This window comes from Drosophila nasuta, chromosome 4 (assembly GCF_023558535.2).
Source record: "Drosophila nasuta strain 15112-1781.00 chromosome 4, ASM2355853v1, whole genome shotgun sequence".
NCBI lineage: Eukaryota > Metazoa > Arthropoda > Insecta > Diptera > Drosophilidae > Drosophila > Drosophila nasuta.
This window is the reverse complement of record NC_083458.1, coordinates 918440-943777: the sequence shown is the minus strand read 5'-3', so window position 1 is coordinate 943777 and position 25338 is coordinate 918440. Positions and strand designations below refer to the sequence as shown.

The 25338-nt window shown below is 36.3% G+C and overlaps 1 protein-coding gene and 1 pseudogene across 1 annotated transcript; both read right to left on the bottom strand.

Moving 5' to 3' along the window:
- Positions 1–4777: 4777 nt before the first annotated feature.
- On the bottom strand, positions 4778–17453 carry LOC132794870 (plexin-B). Its single transcript, XM_060805150.1, is given in 6 exon segments — positions 4778–6344; positions 6404–6586; positions 7380–7975; positions 8250–9077; positions 9080–12949; positions 16660–17453. Coding segments are annotated over 6 exon segments (6156 nt in total). The 5' UTR covers positions 17231–17453; the 3' UTR covers positions 4778–6236.
- A 2678-nt stretch (positions 17454–20131) lies between these two features.
- LOC132794887 (small ribosomal subunit protein eS27-like) lies at positions 20132–21982 on the bottom strand (annotated as a pseudogene).
- Positions 21983–25338: the final 3356 nt, after the last annotated feature.

The following is a 25338-nucleotide window of genomic DNA, read 5'->3' as shown; positions in this document are numbered from 1 at the left end:
TGTCGAGGCCCAAATCAAACGTTTGGTGGATCTCTACAAAAGCAGCGAAGTGAAGGCTGCGTCTGCTGACAAAATTAGATGTTAAGAGCCCGTGTCTTCCAACAGGGGGAAGCACGTTTGGGTAAGCAGTAGCCACCATAGAAACTATGAGACAAAGTAAATGTAAATACCCTTTTTATACTCGTTTCGGTGGCCTTTTCAGTTTAAATATTGTAATTTTGATCACTCGCCTATTATATTTTTGTTTCAGATTTTTTTCCCATTCACTAAAAATTTCAATTGAAATGATAAATTTAAAAGACACTTCTTTTTTGTAACGTTTAACACAGCACACTAGTAGCATTTATTATGAAAAATGGAGCACAAACTAAAATATATTTGTATCATGCGAAAGTGATCTCAAATCCTTTTAAACTTCCGACAAAACATTTTGCAATAACCATAAAGATTTCCAAGTTTTGATCTAATAAAGTGTGCGAATGTAAAGTATCAACACGCTTAGCCGATATGCAAGCTTTAGAATTACCAGAATAAGTTCAAAAACCTTTGATAACCTGCCTGCTAATGGTCTGTCATCTTTACTCTTCGGAATTTATTTTAAAAACATCAATAACCAAACCCAACTAAAAATAATCCAATTTGATTTTTGAGCAGAGAACTGCAAAACTCGATATTTTTTTAATTTACTCATATGCGACCATTTTCATTCAACGCAACTCACTGAATAAAACACACTGATCATCTTGAGTCTTCCGTTCAAAATTTCCCATTAAATTCAACTCAGCGTTCAATAAAATGAGCATGTGCTGACGAAAACATCATTCGGTTCAATTTGAGTTGATCGTGTATGAGTAAACGATTAGTGACAACGATTGCGTGTACAGTAACAATATCTATGCGAGCCTCTTACGTTCCACGAACTGCAGCTTGTTTTTGTTTGCAAGAATAAAATCATAGGAGATAATTTTAGTGATTTGAATGTTGTTCTTGTTCAAAACAATTATTGTTGAACAGAATAAAGCAAGTGCCCGATATCATTATATTGAACACGAGTCGAACAAGAAATCGCACGCACCTGAGTTGATTTAAATCAACAACGGAAATGTGAGCGCATGCAAGTTTGTTCGGCTGATCCGAACAGTGTGATTACTCGGCGCGTATGAAAGTTTTTCATTCACCCGAACCCGCTCTCTGTTTTTATGAACGCTACCTACATATACATATATATAGCTGTAAGGTAGAAGGATATTATAATATTGAGGCGGCAGGAAATGTAGGTAACAGGTCGAAGGAGGTATCTCCGATTGTATAAAGTATATAATCTTGATCAACATCAACAGCCGAGACTATCGATGTCCATGTCCGTATGAAACACTGGATCTCAATGACTATAAGCGATAAAGCTATCGAATCGAATAACAAGCGTAATTTTAATAATAACTATACTATTGTAATTGTGATTCCTAAAAACTTGGTTGAGATCAGACAACAATTGTGCTTTTTCAACTCCATATTCAAACGCATGACAAGTGTCTTTCTTGTGAAAAAAGTAAAAGTGGATAAAAAGTGAATTCAAAAAAATTAAAAGTGTTTACTTATTCTGCGACGCCACTCCTACAAAACATTGGTCCTTCGAGCCGAAGTCCTTCCACTCGACTTAGCAATAGCGATTGGAAAAACAAGATAAGTAATACACTTTTACATATATATAATATATATTCTAAGTGTCGTGTTTGCGCACAAATCCATTTACATTGTCTGGTGTTTATTACTTAGATATTTGGCATGCAATTAACACACATTCCTAAACTAAGTTAAACTACCATGAACCCCCACTAAATTGTACTTAAATCCCAATAAATCAGCAACTTGTAATCAATCAAGTGCCAATAATACAGATTCACGCTGCTTCTCGTGTTTTTTTTTTAATAATTGTTAGTGTTAATTCCTCCGCTTGCTTTCTGTCGGCCTTGTTCACTATCCTGTGGCATAACCGAATTTCCCCTATTATTTATGCTTTGCTTATCGGCTACTTGCTTTGTTGTGAGTCCCTGGCACAAAAGAGACTCTAAAGTGATTGCCGAAGCATAGCATGTCCGAATGCCAAAAGGGTGATAAAAACTCCAAGCTCTTACTCAAGCTCCCAACCGCTCCACCACGTTGTCTGTCGTCCGCTTCGCCCGCTGCTTCTGGGCTCTTTCCTACAGCTCAGCTCCGTATCAAAATTGATCGTCCGTGTCCGTCTGCTACTTCGTCTGCCAAAACTCCTTTATTTCTGAGAAGACTTGCCACGCGCTACAGCGACGTTTATAAACCTCCAAATGCTGTGCATAGTCAGGCAACCACACGAGCTGGCCAGGCGAAACTCAACAGAACCCGTATTATGACTCTCAACACTTTCGCCACCGTCTCTGACAGACTAGTCCAGTTCAAGAGTCAGACCAGAGTACCTGCAGCCGAGGATAACAACGATCACTGTTATTCAGTGTACGAGCGATATCTCGCCCGTGTGAAGGGGCAAATTACCTAAGTATCCGGGTCAGTCAGGAGTGACGCATCCGGGCTTCCTATGTATTCCGGTAGCTGCCGGCTCCCTCCAGTTAACTTTGAAGTTTTCCATGGGGATTACTTGCATTGGCCAACTTTTGGTGATCTTTTCACTGCCATCTATGTCAACAATCCGAGGTTGAAACCTGTTGAAAAATTTTTCCACCTGAATTCCCCGACTGCAGATGAGGTCAACGAAATCATTGCCAAGATTTCGCTCACAAACGACGGTTTCGCGTCGGTTTGGAGTGCTCTCCGTGAGCGCTTTGATAACAAACGCTTGCTTGACCGCTCTCGAGCACTCTGATATTTCCGTCTTCACTCTATTCGCAGATTCCCCCAAGGCAGGACTTGAGCACGTTCCTTAAAGAGAGTTATCGGTCACTCGAGGCTATTGAGGACGTGAAGCCGATTTCCAACTCGCAGAACTCAACTGCTGTACCATCTCGTCCACAGTTCCACAAAATTCAAAGCGAGTTACGTCTTTTGAGGCCCGGGTCACTCAGAATGGCAAATCGTGTGACTTGTGCTCAAAAGAGAATCACCCTATTTGGGTTTGTCAGCGATTTCTCCAAATGTCGGTCAACGATCGGATGACCTACATAAAACCTTTGCTTGAGCTGTTCCGCAAGAGGTCACCAACTCCGAGAGTGTACTAGTGCACACCATTGCTTCACATGCAAGGAGCGGCACACGACTCTGCGTCATTGGGGCGATAATACCCACAATTGTGCCTCTTCTTCATCCACTTCAGCGACACATTCCAATATACAGTCCACTCCGAGCCAATCGGCATCAAATGTGCAAAATTACCTTGCCATTAACGCTCAGAACATCCTTCTCGGCACGCCATTTATCAATGTATGCCATCGAGGTACTTTATACACCGCACGTGCATTAATCGACTCGGGGTCTGAAGCGACTTTCATTTCTGAGCGTTTACTCTATCGCCTAAAGTTGCTTTTCCAGTCCGTGCAGTCCCAAGTATCGGGGAATCACGCAATTGCATGTGTCGCATGGTGTCCTAAAGGATCTACTGGCATATCCTTATTTCTACAAAGATTGACATTTTTATCGGCGCGGATATCCTTCCGTCAGTCATCCTGAGCGGTTCCCGTCCAAACATTTGTGACTCACTCTTTGGACACCTTGGAAACCGGCCCCGTTTCCCAGAATGTGCTGACAACTGTCTCTGCGTTTTCGACGAGAGTCGCCATTCAAGCAGACGATCAATTCCTCTACAACGAGGGTCGGTTGTCCAGAATCGATTCTCTAAAGGAGCAGTACAATGCCGTTCTACAGGAGTACATGGACCTGGGTTACATGACAATTGTCTCACCGCAGGCGGTGGTCACGACTAATAATTTCTATCTGCCTCATCATGCCGTTCTTAAACCAAATGGCAATACAACGAAGGTGCGGGTCGTTTTCAATGCTTCCTGTCCATCCTCAAATAACATAAGTCTGAATGATATCCATCATCCAGGGCCCATCCTCCAGTCGGATCTTTAATGCGGACATAACGAAAATGTCTGCCAGCAACTCGCTGAAGATATATGCTTGCAGTATCCTCTCGCAAGCCAAGTTATTTCCGGACGACGGACTGGCAAGGATAGATACTAAAAAACGGACCATTACGGAGTTTATGCTTGCACGCAGATCAAGTTTGTCTCAAAATTATACCACGCCCACTTCCGCCCCCGCAAATCAACAAAAATCGAATAACAAGTGTAATTTTAAAGCTAGAGCTGCAAATTTAGGTATATACAATAGCACCTATAGTAATTGTTATTCCTGAAGATTTGGTTGCGATCAAATAAAAATTGTGGTGCATTAAAGTACTTTTGTATGGGCAGAGACGCCTACTTACTAGGGATGCTAGTTTCTTTGGCTGACAATCTGGTATATTGTGCCATCTATGGTATATTTCTAATGCGGTACTATATCGATATACCAAATATACAATTGATATTTTTATTTTTCTTACGTTTTTGGTATATTTTCAGAAAAATACCGCAATATTTTGCTTTTATTCGAAATGGATAGATGGTATCTCACAGTCGACCACACTCGACAGTAACTTTCTTACTTGTTTTCTGGTATTTTTGTGGTACATTATTTTGTTATATTTTGAGAATATTACCTCAATATATTAGTTTTATCTCACAGTCGAGCGCACTCGACAGTCGCTTTCGTACTTGTTGAGCTTCAAACAAACGTTTCCAAATAAATTAGTAATTTTGTTTTTACTTGCATATATTTATATTCAGAAAGTCTCTATATATACATTCGATTTTTCTTTAACTTAGAATGGGACAATTTACATAGACAAATAAATGAGTATTTATTTACGACCTTAATGTTGACAACTATGCCGAATTTTGTAAGTTTTCTTAAACAATAAATTAAAAACTAAACAAATTTGCAAAAAATTATTTTATGAAATATGCCTATAATCCTCCAAATCTTGGTAAATTGTGCAGTATTTAATGAACGAATTCAAATATTCATGAATTAAAAAGAAAAAATCTGAAACGATGAAATCTGAATGCATAGTTTAAAAATTCTAAATACAAAAAATGTATGAAACAAATTAATATTTTAAATAGTACTTAAGGTGTTAAGAAGCTGTAAGATTAAGAATCCTTAATATAATACATATCACATGTTCTAAAGTACTAAACCTATCATTGAGCCGATTAAAAGAATCAGCACAATAATTCACATAAAGAATGCATAATAATCTCAAGCTATGGAAATGTTTAATTATTTTTATCCTAATACTCTCTTTTTTGCGTATTGCAGAATTCTTAATCTAATACGGTATAATCCGTAATTCTATATATTAATTCATTAAATTACCGTACAATTATGAAAAGTAGAGAGATGGCACTCCATCTCTATTCTTAGAAATTGCACTTAATATTATAATATATTATATTACTATATATAGAATGCAAATTCAGCATAAATTTTAGCTATAAATAACTAATTTGCATTTACTTTTTAAATGTATGCTAAGTCTTAGAACTAAATATTAAATTGTAATATTTTCTGTCTACAATAAATTTAGTTTCCAATGTTTACCAGACTTTATAAATTATTATGTATTCTGTACAGTTCAGTCCAATAATGTATATCGATGCAGTGAAAAGTCGCTTACCTACAAAACAGACTTCAAAAATTTCTACATAAAGTTCTTAATGAGAACATCATGGGTTTTTTTTCAACTTAAGTCTATTATATAAAAATCATATTTTTAAATATTTCATAAAATTAATTATAATCAAAAAATTAATGCGAATGAAGTAATTTTCATAAAAAATTGAGACTTTTCGATCATTATTATTAATAATCATTAAATAGGCAAATAAGAAATTTATGTATAATTTTAGCACATTAATATATGTTTTAGTATTTTCTCGATGTACGTCGTCTTTATTAAATTTTATTCGTTGTTAAAAAAAATGAATGCATTGGAAACTAAAATGTCAAGTTGAAATCGTCAACTTTACGTCTCAACTTTTCACAAAATGTGTATTATTTTATTTTTTTAAAGCTAGTGGTATTTGTAGTATATATATAGTATATATATATTCAGTTCAAATAAGTAAGTAAATCTGGTTATTCGTGGTGTATTGGAAATGTTTTGTAACATTGAAAATTACATTAAGAGATGTCAATTCTTGTCAGCAGTTTAATGTATCCTCTCCGTCAAGAGTGCACGCAACATTTTCAAGTTTACGCGCTAGATACATTTTTTTACAATTTGGGTCCGCATCCAGGGCATCCATAATCTAAAATGTAAATGTTAATCACAAAAAGGTGCATTCAACATTAAGGAATTTCCACTTACCTGTTCTCTATACTTGGTTATATAAATATACAATTCCTTCAAAGCAGAAATTGTATCAAATTCCTCATTTTGTTGTACAGACAATTGCTGCATGGCTGTGCTCATTTCCTGATCACTTATTTGGGGCAAACGCGCCACGTCTCGATAAAATTCTTTAACCATGACTCTATAGTTTGGAATATCCTGTAAACGATAAGCCCACAGTCGGAACATAAATATCATTTATATCAAACTTGAAAAAGGCGTACCCTTTGTTTTAGTTGCTCATATCGACATGTACACATATATCCAAAAATTGTGATCTTAACACATTTATTGTACTCTTTACGTCTATCAGTGAAAGAGTCTAATGTTACTGTATACATTATAAATAAATAAATAATTTATATACATAATAGAACAGCAAACTTATATTCAAAAGCAGTAAAGCAAAACATATTAAAATATACCAAATCAAATTATGTATGTATATATAAATAAATATATAGAAAGCTACAGTCGAGTGTGCGATACCCGCTACCCATTTTAAATAAAATCAAAATCATACGTATTATTGTATGTACCAACATTCGAGACTTTAATATTTTGTACCAGTTTTAATTTGTATTCGAATTTTGAAATAAGCCAAGGAGGATCTGGTGTTCCAATCGCAATGATGTTGAACATGATATGTTTTGCTTCATTATATGGTTAGATCTGCTACATTGAAAATATATCCTATAATTCAACAGCCAAAAGTATAAAGACCTGACAGCTGTCGCAATGGGTGACAAAAATCTTAAAAAAGTGTTATTAAAATGAATTATATAAGATCTAGGTGTTTATATGGACAAACGGATACGGCTATATCGTCTCGGCTGTAGACACTTTATAGGATCGAAAACGAATCCTTCTGCCTGTTAAAACTATTTCCTGGCGGCATAAAGTTACAATACCTTTCTAAACTACGGGTATAAATATGGAATCGAGCACAAACCTTTGCAAAAAGAAGCTTGTTTGATGGTGAGTCCTTGCCTAATCGATGTTCAGTGGTAGAGCACGAGTCCATAAAAGTCTGCGCTATGACACTTAAGCAAGAATCCACAGAATATGTTTTGTTGACATCGAAAATGAAGTCCGGATTTTTGATAAAGTTTACCCAAAAACGCAAAGGCAAACTGTTAGATTTCCAAGCGTGCAGAATGTCTGAATCAGCAATTTCGTGACGTCGAGCGGCTTCATCAAGCAGATCAAATAACCATTTAACCGCCGGCGGCAACTCCTCATTTACAGTTAGGATAATGGTAAAGAAATCGTCGACGAATTTCTGAATTGTACCTTTTGTAGCGAGAAGACGAGTCAGATAGACTTCCGGAATTGTTTTGTTTGCCCGTTCGCTGCTGACATTTCCAATACAATGTGTTGCCGATTGGCCTGAAGATGTCAGAACACCAGATATGGAAGAATTTTTAATGTTCATGTAATGATCGGGAATCACCGGCTTAACCAAATGGTAGAGTCTCGGTTGTTGAAGTCCAGATTCAATATCATTGTTGATGATGATATGACTCTGTGAGTTATTGATGTAGTAAACTGTAAAGAGAGGGAAAGATATAAGTAAAGCATAAAAATTCTAATTCCTGTATTCAATCTGTTACCATTTGGACTGGTAATATATAATATATGATATATAATATATAATACATATATGTATATTATACATATATATATTAATATAATAAATATTAACTACTTGAACTATCAATGCACAACCCAAATGGTAACAGATTGAATACAGGAATTAGTTCAAGAATTAGTTCCTGCTTGAGTCAAGGATAAGGAATTGAAAGATTAATATATTACTCACAATTGTGATAAGGCGCGATCTGTTGTTTCCCATACGACATAGTATAGTTATCATTTTGACGAGCAATAAGTGACATCACAGCCGATTCCTTAACACCATAATGGTGGAGGGTATTTAAACGTTTCCATCCGGAAATTGTTTTTGTGGTAAGATCCTCATCCTGCAAAGTTAAATGGCCACCACGTCCATGACGCCATTCCAAGTCCACTTCGTGCACCGATGGACGCATCGAGAATGGTGTATTCTTGAAAATTGCATCCAGTATCTTCAGTTTAACCTGTGAGATAGTGTCCCAATCATTGACTCGACACTGCACCTTTTCATCCAAGTCATCTTGCAGAATGTGCAAAATAACCACAGAGTGTGCAACTTGTTCGTGCAGTAAACGGTCTTCAGAAAGCGAATAGCGAGCATCATGAGTTATAGCATCGACAAGGCCCTTTTCAACCTGATGTTTAATCGCCTTGAATAGCAAAAATAAACTGGCACCGGCATATTCCTTTAAGTAATCGTACATGCAGATTGCTAAATAATTTGTCAACATTTTCTCTACAACGCTTTCGGTACGACGTAACATTAAATGCGGATATTTACTGCCAAGCGATTTGTCAATGAGTCGCAATAATAAAGATTTTAATATTTCAGTGGCATACTCCATTTTATTCATTAGTACTATCATGAGCAATGAAGCTACATTAACACGATCCCGAATTGAGAACGAAGATCGTTGGGCCTCTAGCGTCTCTATAAACGTTAACAAAAAGTATTTATTACTGATTAGCTGTTCGAATTGCATCATAGCGGCATCATAATTGGGAGCTTCGGATTTTTTGGTGCATTCAGTATGGGATGGTCTGAGACACCGGGAAAGAAAACTTTCATAATATAATTGATATGATCAAGAGTGGGTATGCCACTGCTTTCTAGATCAGCCGTTAAATCAGTCATATCCGTTTGCAGTTCGGCAAATGCTTGTTTGCACTCGGAGCGAACGTTACTTTCGAGTGTGATCATCTGTATTTGAATTCGTTTGTACTCGCGCTCGGCTTGGGTGGATTTGCGACGAAATATAATTAGCACCACCACCAAGATGACAATTAACAATAATACTGCCAAAATTATTCCAATTATCAGATGTGGTATTGAATGCGTTTTATTTAAATCATACTTAAGAGATCCAATGACGAAGCGAAGATTGCGACCAACTTTTACAACCACTAACGGTAAATCATTTGGTTGATCTATACCATTCTCATCCGTTGCTGGTGGCTGACGCTCGGGTGGAATGCAAAGTAATTGAGTGAGTGCTAAGCTTGTAATATTACATTGTGCTGTACCAATGGTGACATTAACATCATACTCATCCGCTGCAATATTTAAAAGCTCTCCCTCAATCACAAGAGTATCGCCTTTATACAGTTTGATGCCATCATCATTGACAAATGGCAAATATTTCGGATCGTTCAGATATACAATAGTGCTACGAATATCATGAAAATATTTATTCAAATCTCGCACCAGTTGCACATTATCCATGACAAAGCTCATTTGTAGATTCAATTGGGTTTCGTGTACTTTTACAAAGGCAGCCGACAAGTTTTCTAGGTTATCCAAGTGGTGATCCCCCACAAAGTATTTTTCATTATAATAGGAATTTCGTTTTTGCTTCGATCTAGTCAAATTGTATTGTGCTAAAACCGAATCCTTTTTTGACATCCCATTTTTAAGCAATTGAAATTGAAAATTTACTGGTGGCGATGGACACTCCATTTGATTGTTATTGATCACGGTGCAACTGGTTTTGTTAACGCGAACATTTTCATAAAATACTTCCAATTCTGGGTTCTGTATGGAGTCAAGGTGCATTCCATGCACAGTTAATATACGTCCACCACTGACAAAGCTGCGGAGCGGTTTAATTTGCATAATACGCGGATCCTGTGTGTAATTGAAAATAGAGCACGGCATCGAAGGCGCTTGCCAAAATTCTCCAAAATTATTTTGGGCAAGACTCACTAAATGTGGTTCACTTTGACAAGTAAATGTGCGATTCGCACCGTCGATGACCAGACGCAGTGAGCGGATAGGCTCAGGCTGGGTAGACGCCGATGTGGTGCAGGACAATCGAGAAGATGATGCTTGTGTCAAATTTATATGACACTCATATTCATCAAGAAATGCACGAATGTTGGAGCCAATGTTTAGATATTTTCCAAGTAATGACAATTGCGTGCCACCGGATTTTGGGCCCACCATTGGATATAACCCAGTCAATAGCACATCCTTGAAATGGTACTGCACACTGGATTCCGTATAACCCGCTTCATTGGCCACTTTAATTGGCGCCGACATCTCACGTAAAGCGGCCCTTGTGCGGCATTCAATCCGCACCGATATTTGATAGTTAACCAAATCGCAGGGTACGCTCCCAATGGTGATTTTGCCACGCACATCTTCCTCGCGAATGCCTAAATTGCTGCCTTCGATGGTGATTAGAGTACCGCCCTCTACAGGACCAGTCAGTGGTTTAATAATGTCAATTCTAGGACGGGGGCATTCATTTTGTAGTAATGCATTATTGTGGGAGTTAGATTGTGCGGCGTCGGAGCTAGAGCATGTTTCATTGTAGACACAGGAGCTTCCACACCAGGCGCATTGGTATTTAGGATCACGTGTCACACATAAACTGCAATCAGCATGCTCCCGATGAGAGCCCAACACATCGCATTTATACAAAATAATTGTGGCTGTATCCACGTAATGCTGACGATTCCAGGTAATGTCCACTTTAGCCTCATACTCATGAGTATTAGTCTCGTAAAAATATGGAGTTTTCTCGCATACGACAATCTTGTTAGACTCAATATGTGCCGGCAGAAGCATTTGGGCGGCTTCGATTTGAATTGTGCACAAATAACCGGCATGAGCACTTTTCGGTTTGGGTAAATTGGCAATCTCGAAACGTATTTCTTTCGGCACACGCACCGGCAATAAGATGACATCGCGTTGTCGCTTCAAGTGCGGACATTGCCCTTCTGAACTAATAGCAATTTCCATATTGCGACACTGCTCCGACTGGTGAACGCATTTGTTGTCAAATATACACCAATTGCAGCCCCACATGCTGCGCACACAACGTTGGCAGTTACTGTGATGCGAGCAATCGAAGAATGCAAACGAGCGCGACACAAAATCTTTATTTGTTTCGGAGCTTCGCACAGAAAGCGGCACGAGTACATGATCTGTATTGCCAACAATGGATGGCCGTTGATCAATTGGAGGAGTCGCACAACTCAAACCATTTTCGAGTATCTCTGCATCAATAGGCGTTGAGTTGCCAAATACACAGCGATATTTGGCATTGAATGGTTCGGGTAAAGTTCTTATAATTAACTGCACTTGGCTCAATTGATTAATAGGTATTTGATCGGGCACAATTGATTCAAAATCAATGCATTGCTGTCCGCTGCCTAGGGACAGCCACCGCGATGCGGACGTATCACGTTGGCAGGTAGAACGAACCGTACAACGTTTCTCCAGGGAACACCAGCCGCAAAATGGATCACGACTCTCCAAACAGGCTGAACAATTTGTATACATCGAGCAATGCTCAATGCGCAATTTGGTGATTGTACGTAAAGACAACACATATAGGAAATCCTTTTTGGGTGACATCATAGTGTTGGGCAAAATACGATTACCCGGGTCAACAACAATCTCGCCATATTCACCCGGCTGTTGACCTGACAACAAAACCTTCTTTATAGTTCCTATTTCGGTGCCAAGAAATGCCAAAGAATGTTGCTGATCAGTTGTTGTTGTCGCTGTCACTGATGTGATCGATACATTATCGTAATGAAATAATGCCTGAGCAGATATCGGCGAAACACCGCTAATTTTTAGTCCCACACTACAAAAGTTGTATATGTTACCCAATGAACCAACAATTGGACATCGGCCATCATTGATTGTGCCCGAAATATAGCCAAGATTACGATCCTTTATTGTGCCATTAAAGCACATATGTATATTCTCAATGAATACATCTTCAATATCCTTCAGACTATAGATGCACATGGCCGATTTATTTTGAGGTTGATCGCTAATCTCTTTGGATGGCGAAAAAACTGTGACCAGTACATGGTCATCTCGTTTGATACCCATTTGATGAGCTAGCTTTTGACTGGCATGCGTGATTTTTGCATCACGCAAAATATTGTAATCAACATGCTCATCGGTGGCCGTGCATTGTATAGTTATTTCTGTATAACTATCATAGTTGGGATCCGTTATACAAATTCTTGCCAGTCGAGTCACATAACCGGCTTCCTCAGCCAAATGCGATTTTTTTTGTACAAGCACAAAATAGGCATATTCTGATGAATTGAAACCATACACGTAATCAACAAGAAAGTGATCACGATACTTTACGTCGATGTTAATAATCGACTGTTGAATAGAGAATTCTGCATAATTTAAATCTTCGAGTCTGCGCGATGATATCGCTGGCACATCATGGCGATAGTCACCGACATTGGTAAATGTAGTGCCCACATAAAGAATGTCCTCTTCTTTCCACGAATAACGTGCTGGTCCAACAAACGCATATGTTGATGCGTACTCTTCATTCGCAGCTAGCGGAACAGCAATGAACTGTGCTGCGGCTGGAAATCTCATAAGGTTGTAGATTTCACATGCACCTTAAAACCAAAAAAAAAATGAATAGATCAAATTAATAAATATGTATTACTAGGCGAATATTTAAAAAAAAACAAGAGAGTTTGCCATACTTGATTATGAGCAATATCATATTCAATGTAATTATAATTAAACATAATCTACAATAATATCGGAATTTTCTCAAAAATCAAAGATAATTACACTTTGCAAATATATGGTAGTGATTTTTAAACCCCTCGCTGTAATGTCTCTGAACCTCTGAAAATTTAAAGTATCATAGAGTCATAGCAATAACGCAATTTTTCAAAACATGTTGGAAAATAAGATTAGAAACAGCCAAAAGGACCATCGCCATCAATTGAAGAGTTAAACATTCAAAGATTTAAAAACAGTTCGAATATCGATTGTGTTAGTGAAAAATGTTTTGAGTTACCATTTGAGTTTAGAATTGGTACCGAAAACAGAACATTTTATTAAAAAACAGACTTTGTAATTTATAATAAATTAGTCATAAAATACCATTTTAAATAATAGACGAGATTAAAACCAAATTCAAATATAAAATATGTGACAGGCATATTATATGTTGTTGGAAAATAATAATGGGAACTCATAAAAAAAAAGTTTTAATTACGGTCCCGATATTTTTTTCCCCACATAAAGTCTTAGATTTTAAACAACTTATCATTCCTTGGAATTCATATAATTGTTGCTCCCATACCTGCGCTTTTTAACTTAATGTATGAGAAACGTGCTGGCTTCAACGGTCGTATTGGTAGTTAGATTTGTGAACATTGCAGGATGGGTTGGTTTATTAGGCAACGCGAGCTTTAGAGATGTATTCGCGGGCTTCATTTGGATTTTTGATTTCGGTTTTGGATAGTGAGTAAGATTGTAAAGTTCTTGACCGATTCTCCGAAGAAAAACAAAGACCAATTCGAAACTTTCTAATGAACTTTTTTTCCCTGAAGGGGTTTCCTTTTTGTCTCTACCACCTGCTGGTGAACTAGTGTTATTTACTTCACAGTCTCCTCAACTCTCAATAGTTTTTGAAGTTAAACATAACGCCATTGCGTCGTTAAATGTGGACGTTCCCACACCTGCTCCGATTTTGATGTCGGGAAGTTGGGGATGGTTGAAGAAATTCAATCTTCACCATTCTCTGTCGAAATCATCAGTCTGTCAGCTATAAAAGAATTACATACAGCCTCTACTTCAGTTGTCCACAACACGTTAGTTGCGGTAACACCGCTAAAACAGATTTTTGTTTCAAGTCCAGTGTTGAGGTGGACAAATTTAATTTTTTTCTTACGAGTGGGAAATTTCATCTTTTAAAATAAGTGTTTCTGCCGAACAATTTAGTACGATTTGATGCAAAAAGTTTTGTCTGGAATCCCTAATAATAGCAATAATTCTAATTCTAGGCCTCTTTCTATGTCTGCCAGTTCAAACAAGAAAGCTACAATCGAGTGGGCTCAACTGTGCTGTACCCGCTACCCATTTTGAATAAAATTAAATATTATTTAATATTATTAATAAATACTTTTAAAAATACCAAATGAATATACCACAAAATAACAAAAAACCAAGTTAGAAAGCTACAGTCGAGTGTGCTAGACTATGAAATACCCGCTACCCATTTTGAGTAAAATAAAATATTGCGGTAATATTCTCAAAATATATCAAAACAATATATGTATAAAAAACTTAAAAAAAGATATCAAATTGTATATTTAGTATATTGATGTGGTGCTACATTCAAGATATAATATAGAGTGCAATATACTTCACCACATTGTCAGCAAAAGCATAAAAGACCCCTAGAAACTAGGCGTTTTTGCTAAATTGGTTGCGACCAATCACAATTTCTAGAGATATTACTGTATACACCAAAATTACGCTTGTTATTCGATTTGAGGGGGCGGAAGTGGGCGTGGCAAAAATTTGAAACAAACTTGATCTGCGGCAAACATATGTAACAAATGCTGTCGAAAATTATAGCTCTATCTCTTATAGTTTCTGAGATCTAGGTGTTCATACGGACAGACAGATATACATGGCTAGATCGTCTCGGCTGTTGACGCTGATCAAGAATATATAAACTTTATAGGGTCGGAGATGCCTCCTTCTGCCTGTTACAAACATTTCCAGTCGGCACAAAGTTATAATACCCTTCTACCCTATGGGCAGCGGGTATAAAAATAAGACAGAATCTAATGATCTTGTTGATTTATTTGTGGACTTTTGCAAACGACTTATTCTGTTTCATGTTCTTAAAATATTTTTTTCTTATCCTCATTGGAAAATGGATCCACTCATATCTATCGAATAGAATTCAGTATGTTTATTAAAATAGCTTTGTATCTAAAACTGTCCATGTTAATTCAGATTTGAACCACGATAGTCAGTTTGGTCCTCTATTGTTTGGGCCACTTTATTCATTTTTGTTGGCTGATGACCTCTTAAGCTTTTCTTGACATTCAATGATTGTTTTCCTCACGGTTGCAGTGACCTTAATAGTCTACAATATTGGTGCACAATAAATTTGTCAAATCTTAATTGCAATAAATGTAAACTTTTCACTTTCTTAAGGGATTCTCTCTGACTATGTATTATATGATACTTCTCTAGAGCGAATAGATTCCCTAAATGACTTCGGTGTTCTGTTTGATGTAAAATTAAAATTCGATAAAAATATTCTGTTTGCTGTAAATAGGTTCATGGCTTACTCGGATTCATAAGACGCAGTTCGAAAGAATTCAACGATCCCTACATCACAAAAGCTTTGTATATCTCACTGGTTCTCCCCATACTTGAATATGGATCTCAGTACTTGTTATGTTTGCACGCAGAGCAAGTTTGCTTCAAGTTTTTATCACGCCTACTTCCGCCCTCGTAAATAAAAAAAACAACAAAAAAGAAAAACAAACATAATTTTGAAGCTGAAGTCGCACCATTTTTGGTACATACAATATTATCCATATATGCCGGGTCCTAATTTTTTTGGCTAATAATTTCTTTTATATTATATTTCATGGTACATTTTGAGCAATACCTCACTTTTTGGTTTTTATTGAAAATGGTTATCGCGTATCTCAGAGTCGAACACACTCTTCTGTAGTTTTCTCACCTATTGTGGAAAAAAAAGGTAGGAAACCAAGAATATCACAACTTACAATATTTGTTGACAAAATATGTCCTAAAACAAATAACTATTTTCTATATACAAAAAATTTCGAAAAAACGTTTATAAACGGATTGAAGCAAATTTGGAGTCTTAAAAATTGTAGTTAAAATATATAATACTACAAAAAATGTAGTACCTTGTATTAGTTCAAGTAGTCAATACATAAAAACCGATTGATGTGTAAAGTTTTGATTGTCTAAATTTCACGACGATCTATTTAACCTGTTGCTGTGTCTATATTCAGAGAGTTTAAGTTGCTGTGGCTGGTCCGTATTATATTATTTTATTGCGTCTTTTTATAAACTTCCAAAATGTGGGCTGCTCTCGTTTGTTAAAAAACAGAATTCGTTGAGTCAAAGTTATTTCTAAATTTATTTTGGTTTTGAATTTTGTGTAACTTTGAATGCGCTATTCCTTGAAATCGAATGTGTTCAATTCTATTTTGGTTATTGTGCGATATAACATGATTATTAAATTTTCAAACCGGAAAGCACTAGATCGACAACTTAAATAAAAAAAAATAATAAAACATAAAATGCATACCTTGTCGAATACTTCCGCACGATATGAGGATGCCGTCATTATGAGCATAACTGACAACTAATATTTTATTAAAATTGTTTACTAGAGTTGTCTCTACATCATCTGGACAACCACCTGCGTGACATTGAGGTGCATCGTGTTTGGGCCCAGTCACCGCCTCTGACAGAACGCGCAGATTTTCATTAAGCTTTAGAATTTTATTAGTGGCACCTGCGTACATTACATTGTGGATGTAATCAAATGTCAGATGCGTGAAATAGTTTTTCGATTGTGAGTTTGATCCAATTCCTGACTTGTTTGATACAGCAGACGTTGTACGATTAATAAAATTGATCGGCCTCGCAGTTGATGTGGTGGTGCCAAAAGATTCATCTCTTAACGTTCCTCCACCTTTTGCAAGCGTTGGCAAAACAAATTGTGCAATAATATCACTGGATAGGAACTCCTTGGGTGGAACCACCGCTGCTTGTCTGTCTAGTTCTATATGCGAACGAACGTCTCGGACACCGTTCACAACTATGCTGCAGTGCACAACATATAACATTTGGAGAATAACATAACAAGCATTCATCTTAAATATATTCTTTTAGCCAATATTTCGACGTTTAAGGTGAACTCAGGAAATAATTTTTCATTTAGCTAAGATAGTTTGATACTGTTTTATCCAGAATTTAATCAAGCTTTTATCACATTCTTGTATTCATTGTTACATTGTTCATTTTTGAAGATAAAAGCATATTTTAATTAAATACGAACTTTTTCTAATATACACTGAATTTCACACACACACGCACCTAATTGAAAAAGGTATACATTCTAAGAGTCGCTTAACTATCGATTGCAATTTTTAATTTATCGATAATATTGTTATTTCAAAACCTGTTTACACTGCATACACAAGAGATGCCACTATACATATTTACTTACAAGTTGAAAATACAATAGGTTGAATAACAATAGAACTTAAGCTAAATGATATTTCGGCGAAAAAAATGCAAAAAAAACTGGTGTTTTCTCTTTTTATTTAAAAATATTTTTGGCAAAAATAAAAAAAATTTGTTTTTGTAAATAATGCATTTACATATACAATTGCGATAAGCAAAGCCATCTACGATAGAATTTTCGAAAACATGTTGTGTCCGGGCGAAATGTTGTCTTTGGTGGTAATGTCAATACTTCGTGTTCGATGCTCTGTTCGAAAAAAAATTAAAATGATTTTCATTCACTTTCACAAGATTTTTTCGATTTGCAAAACGAGAAAATTTGACTTGCCGAAATGAAAAGTAAATGCCTTTTTCTATATTAAATCGGATCTTATTTGCAAAAGGAAAAAAAGTAGTTGACTCATTGGTTTATTGTCGTTCTTTTAAGACCGCCAGCAGATCAATTAGGCTTGTAATTATTTTTAAAACGACTTATATCTGACCCTACCTCAAATTTGGATATCAAATTTTGCCGTCGGCAACAACAATTTTCCTTTTGGTGAGCGACCGATAAGTCCGACACCATGAGTTATCGCCTAAGCTGCCATACTTTCGATAGAATGAAAAAGCAAGTTAAAAATACTTGTATAATCAAACGGATGGCGATAAATTTGTTGATGTTGGGTAAAATATGTTTTTAAAAATTAATTAATTTAATTTAATTAGTTGTGCTAAAAATGTATAAAAAAAATTGTTGAAAACTCCGGAATGAAATACATTGAAAAGGTGGCATCCCCATTTTTTGTGGGAAACAGCTGATTGCCGTTCAACTGATTTTTTTAAAGAAAGTTTCAAATCTTTCTTTGCAAAAAAGACAGAAAGCAAATATATTTCATTCAGGGGAAGCATAAATAAACAATGCAGGATAAAAATATCCTTATGTGAGTTCAATCCACGCACGAAATTGGACATACAAAAGACATTTTTTCGCGTTGTTTACTTTTAATCAAAACACAAGTCAGCTGTTTTAGCAGTAAAAAATGAAACGTTCCGATAGCAAAACGATGACCAAAAACGTGTGAAAACCGGAGCACCTAAAAACGAAAATCTCGGTTTTGATCCCAAAACGAAAACGAAAACCGAAAGTGAAAACCGGAGCATGCCTGATTAAGTCGGATCTTACTTGCAAAAGGAAAAATAGTTGACTCCTTATTGACGTTAATTTAAGACCGCAAAAAGATCAATTGAGCGTGCAATTATTTTCAAAACAACTAATTTCTGACCCCACCTCATAATTTGCAAATAACATTTTGCCGTCGGCAACAACAATTTTCGTTTTGATGAGCGAACGATAAATCCTACACCTCGAGTTATCGCCTAAAGTCCCATTCCTTTATTGAAATGAAAAAATACTTATCATGAAACGGATGGCTTTAAATTTGTTGAAGTTAGGTAAAATATGTTTTTTAAAAATTAATTTGTTTAATTTACTTACTTAAATGCTTAATTGCAAAACAAATGTTGTTGAAATTACCGAAATTAAATCGATTAAGAAGGTGGCATCCCCTTTTTTGTGGGAAACAGCTGATTTCCGTTCTTCTGATTTTTTGTAATGTAAATTTCAAATCTTTATTTGCAAAAAAGACAAAGGGCAAAAAGATTTCTTTCAGGGGAAAGCTTAAATTACCTATTCATGATAAAATTATCCTTATGTGAGTTCTATCCACGCTGGAAATTGGACATACGAAAGGTATTTTTTTGTTTTGTTTACTCCCGACCAAAACACAAGTCAGCTGTTTCAGCAGTAGGAATTGAAACTTTCCGATAGCAAAACGTTGACCAAAAACTTGTGAAAACCGGAGCTCCTAAAAACTTAAACCTCGGTTTTGGTCCCAAAACGAAAACGAAAAGTGAATACCGTGGCACGCCTATCTTCGACTTTTGCAATTCAACATGTTTGCCAATGGATGGCAATTGTGGCACGCACATCATTTGTAATTAATTTTTCTTGAGTGAAGACGTACACGTCAATTTAAAGTGTCAAAGAGATTTTTGCAAGAATTTATTCGTTAAGCACTGTTCTCATATGAGCAAAATTTCGAACGTGCGGAAAATTAATGTATTTCGCAAGTTTCACAAATTTGAGACCGTTATTAACATTATTGACGCTAAATGTGGCAGGGAAATGTTAAACAATTATTCCGGAAAGGTGGATATATGTTAGAAGTGGAGAACTATCGATGGCACTATCGGGACTATCGATGGTTGGTTACTATCGACACGCTCTCGATAGCGGCGCTCTCTCGATAGTGGTCAATCGCTATCGTCGATAGTGGTCGATATTTTTTCAAATTTCTTTGTATGCCCGCATCCTCGGTAGAGTCGGCGAGGGTCTTCAACAAAACAGGACAAATCATTTCAAATAGGCGTACAAAATTATTGGTTGAAATAAATATATAAATAGCAGTTAAGGTAAACATAAAAATTAAAAAATCATGTTTGAATAATAATTATTATTTTTAGATAAAGATTGGAAAACCAATTTCATACTAAGTGGCTAGGTGCATTGACACCCGAAATGCACTCATCCAATTCTGCAAGCTCTGCAAAGTCTGCAGCACATCCGCCACATGCCCTGTCCCAGCGGAATATCGATCGTGGGACACTTGCGCAACCATCACCAACGTGGGATCGCCAACAGCGACGGCAGCAGCAGTAGCTGCAACGAGTCTTCATTATTAAGTTTTAAAATTGTAATAAGTTAGTCTTAATCAGAATCTCTATAAATCAAATTGTGTTTTTTTTAACAATCACACCTAAATATTTATTATATTGATTGATTCACTTGTAACAAGTGACTTGTTACAGTTTTGTTGTATATACATATGTACTTGCAACATTGAAGCAGATGCACTTGATCTACATAGAGTATTAAATGAATGCAGCTATTAAAAAATAAAGATGAAATCACATTAGTTTAATTTAATTTTAAATTTCATATACTAGGTGGGCTGAAAAGTAACCTCCTTGACCACCGGAATGCGCTGCTATCGCAAAAATGATTTTCGTACCTTATAGTCCATTCATATTTAGGTAACTATGTTGAAATTCATCGCGATACAGCCCTTAGTTTTTTTTGACAGCTGATAGTTGTTGACGCGTTTGACATCATGTTGACCATGGAAAAAAACGATTTTCGTTTCTTCATATTTTTTGAGAGGCAAAAGAGCGTCGGAAACTAAGCAAGTAGTAGTTGCGACTCCAAAATAATAATTAATTCGATTTCTCTTCACGAGAAAATGTCTCAGATGCTTTCTTTTTAATTATTTTTTTAATCTCATCACTTTGGAGATAATTGAATGAAACCTTTTAAATTGTCCGTTAACTGTAGTATTTTATGGTGGATTGTGATATCTAATTGATCTAGCATTATATGGAATTTCTCATTATCTATTACAGCAAACTTAGGAACTCCATAGTAGAAAATAATATCTCTAAGCCTCTAAGGTCGAATGTCATCTACTGATTTGGAATGTATTATGCGTGCCTGTGCTAATTTTAAGAATTTATCTACTGCTAAACTAAACTAAATGACCTTTGGTTGGAGATATCGATGTTAATAATGTGGTTATGGGTTCTTTTTAATTCTGGATAAAAGGAATATATTTAGATTCCTTACAAATTTTACATTGCTTTACTAAACTGCTTATTTTGTGTCTCATTCTAGGGAAGTAGAACTTTTCTGCTAATTAAATTCTATTTTTCTCAGCATTGCGGTGTGCTCTATTATGGATTTTGCGGATTTCCTTCTTTTGTATAGATTCATTTGCGAGGTCTTTAATCATTGATTAAGAGAATCGAGTCTTGACATTTTTAAAGTATATATAATAAGTTGTATTTTTCCCATTATACACTCAGTTGTTTGAATTTATAACCGAAGGGTTGCCTTCATGTCGGCGGAATGTGGGGATTGTATCGAGAATTCAAGTCGGATTTATTTGATTTGTTAAGAAATATTTGGTTTTTAAAAATTAATGGCGAGTTCCTTACTGGGTATTAGCTCGTGACTTGAGCTTTCGGCACTAAGCAAGTTTTTTTTACGTTTTTGGATTGCATATTAACAAATTAATAATTTGTGGTTCATTAAGACGCTTTCCAAATTACCGTGACATTCTGCTGAACGACCAGTCTTGTGTTCTCCAGTTGGCTGCAACAGAATAGTGGCGCAACCAGCAATCCACAATACCCTGAGCGTGACTGAACATGGTTGTGATTCTGTAGCATCATGGGAACTTGACATCAATGAAGTAGGAGTTAGGGTGCTGCACCAAGCGCTTCAGCTAGTGCTTGGGTATCTCCTCAGCGGGCAGATGCTACAATAAATATTTTGCTAGCGGCATGTTTATACCCGCTACCCATAGGGTAGAAGGGTATTATAACTTTGTGCCGGCAGGAAATGTATGTAACAGGTAGAAGGAGGCATCTCCGACCCTATAAAGTATATATATTCTTGATCAGCGTCAACAGCCGAGACGATATAGCCATGTCCGTCTGTCCGTCTGTCCGTATGAACACCTAGATCTCAGAGACTATAAGAGATAGAGCTATAATTTTTTTTTTCGACAGCATTTGTTATGTTTGCACGCAGATCAAGTTTGTTTCAAATTTTTGCCACGCCCACTTCCGCCCCTGCAAATCAAAAAAAATCGAATAACAAACGTAATTTTAAAGCTAGAGTTACGAATTTTGGTATATACAGTAATAACTATAGTAGTTATGATCCCTGAAAATTTGGTTGCGATCAGATAAAAATTGTCGCAGTTATTAAAGAAATACTTTTGTATGGGCAAAAACGCCTACTTACTAGAGGTCTTAGTTGCTTTGGCTGACAATCTGGTATATTGTGCCGTCTATGGTATATTTTGAATGCGGTACTATATCGATATACCACATATACCGTTTGGTATGTTTTTAGTATTTTTGCAGTATATTTGGTATATTTTGAGAATAATACCGCAAAATATATTGCTTTTATTCAAAATGGGTAGCGGGTATCTCACAGTCGAGTACACTCGACTGTAGCTTTCATACTTGTTTTTCTTTCAAATCTAACACGTAAAATGGGTTATTGAATTAATTTGATTTGTTGTTATTCTCGAATGTACGTCGACAACGGCTTTGTCCTTTCCTCGATTGTAAAAATGATTACGAAATCGTAACCGTACTCTTCTGGGTAAGATTTACACCTTTTAATTCTTGCGTTTCCGTTCCAATTTCTCAAGGAGTGTGTCAAGGATTGATGGTCAGTGTCTATTTTGAGTTTCGCTTTTCCATACTTGTAATTTTTAAGAACTTTTAATTACCTGATGATCAACATTTCTTCTTGATAGGGCCGATCCTATTGCTAATTAGCATCTGTCATAGCATCCGCCGTCAAGTGAAATCTGAATAGCGAAAAATCTTATCCTTAGAGAAAAGACAGCTTCGTATTTTGTTTAAAGGTTTCCAATGCTTCAGAATCAAACGTAATTAATTTTGTTGGTGACCTTTACCATCTACCCCTCTTAAAGTATGCCTACTTTTGCTTTAGTACTTTCTGATTTATACGCATCCAAAGACGCTTTATGCAAACATGTACTCACTTTTGCTCTCCACTGTACATAAGTTTGAGCAACGAAGTCAGTCTTCGTTCGGCAGCTGTAAGAAAAACTACGTGTAAGGAAAGAAGAAAAATGTTCAGAATATCGCAGATGCACATTAGAAATCGATTTGCGCACAGCCGCACAGCGTTCGTCGCCAGAAGTCGCAAATTTGGGCGACAGTAATGGGATCGACAACGACAGTAATAGGATTAACAACTACAACGCTCAGCACTGGCTCATGCATATTGCTAAGCGCTTTGTGATCAACTGATAACATCATTCGGACCTGGAGCGTTTAAGGCAGGTGTGCGACGAAAGTTTTTAAAACGGAGGAGAAGATCGTTTTGCCACAATCCATTAAACTTGACAGCGATGAGCTTCTGGACCACATTATCGAAGGCATACCCTTGCTGAACCTGCGCAACCAGGTGCGTAGGCGATAGTCTCATTTAATTTTTGAAGAAATCATTATTTCCAGCAAATGTATCAAATAAATAAGTTAATAATCATAATGTCGAACTTAACTAAAATAAATTGAACACATTTGAAAAAATATCTTGCTTTGTGTTGCAGAAAAAAAAAACAATATAATTTCGAATTACTATAATAATAGTCGACGAGTCTATGAGATAATAAACGATTTTGGGTCAGTTTTTCATGCCCACATGTAGCATAGATTTCAACCTAGACACCCTGAAGTATTTGGATGATATAAAAAAGGAAACAGCGCAAAAATTTCTGAACAATCGCGTATGGTTAATCAACGTAAAGCAGAAAACCCTGCTGACACTGGAAAAATGAAGCTAGTTTGCACCATTTCACAGTTGGCGATTTGGTCTCGATAGCGGCATTTAATTCAAATTTTGAAATTTAAAAAGCGTTGATTTTTTTCACAATTCGACAACAGATGCTTTGATTAGATTTAATAAAGCGTTTTAAAAGCTCTCAGCTGTGAACGGACAAGCACACCATATGATTTTGCAAAAAGCTCTACAAAATTATTTCTTTTTGCGCGCATTGATTTCGAGTTCCTCGGAAATTAAAAATTTTTATTGAATTTATTAAATGCTTGGCTTTGTATCATCTTCAAAGTATGTATTACAAAAAAAATCAAAGTTTGTGACCGGTCAATAAATGTGAAGCTCATAAAACGTTAACAACGATCCCGGATTAGCGTACACCTGTCTTTCGTGGAGTCGAACTTACCCGATTCAGGTGGATTCAGTCTAATTCTTTTATTAGCCGAAAGTGAGAATCAGAATCAGTGCAAAATGTACATATAATATGAACTGCTATTACCATTACCTGCTAGCCTTCAAACTATACTTTTTAAGCACATTGCCAGTAGCAAAAAGGTATTTTTATACCCGCTACCCATAGGGTAGAAGGGTATTATAACTTTGTGCCGGAAGGAAATGTATGTAACAGGTAGAAGGAGGCATCTCCGACCCTATAAAGTATATATATTCTTGATCAGCGTCAACAGCCGAGACGATCTAGCCATGTCCGTCTGTGTGTCTGTCCGTCTGTGTGTCTGTCCGTCTGTCCGTATGAACACCTAGATCTCAGAGACTATAAGAGATAGAGATATAATTTTTTTTCGACAGCATTTGTTATGTTTGCACGCAGATCAAGTTTGTTTTAAATTTTTGTCACGCCCACTTCCGCCCCCGCAAATCAAAAAAATCGAATAACAAGCGTAACTTTAGAGTTACAGCTGCGAGTTTTGGTATATACAATAATAACTATAGTAGTTATGATTCCTGAAAATTTGGTTACGATCAGATAAAAATTGTGGAAGTTATTCAAGAAATACTTTTGTATGAGCAAAAACGCCCATTTACTGGGGGTTAGTTGCTTTGGCTGACAATCTGGTATATTGTGCCGTCTATGGTATATTTTGAATGCGATACTATATCGATATACCAAATATACCGTTTGGTATATTTTTAGTATTTTTGTAGTATATTCGGTATATTTTGAGAAAAATACCGCAAAGTATTTCAAAATGGGTAGCGGGTATCTCACAGTCGAGTACACTCGACTGTAGCTTTCTTACTTGTTTTTTAGTACGACACTAAGAAGTCATCCCAATTTTTTCCATCATCCCATCA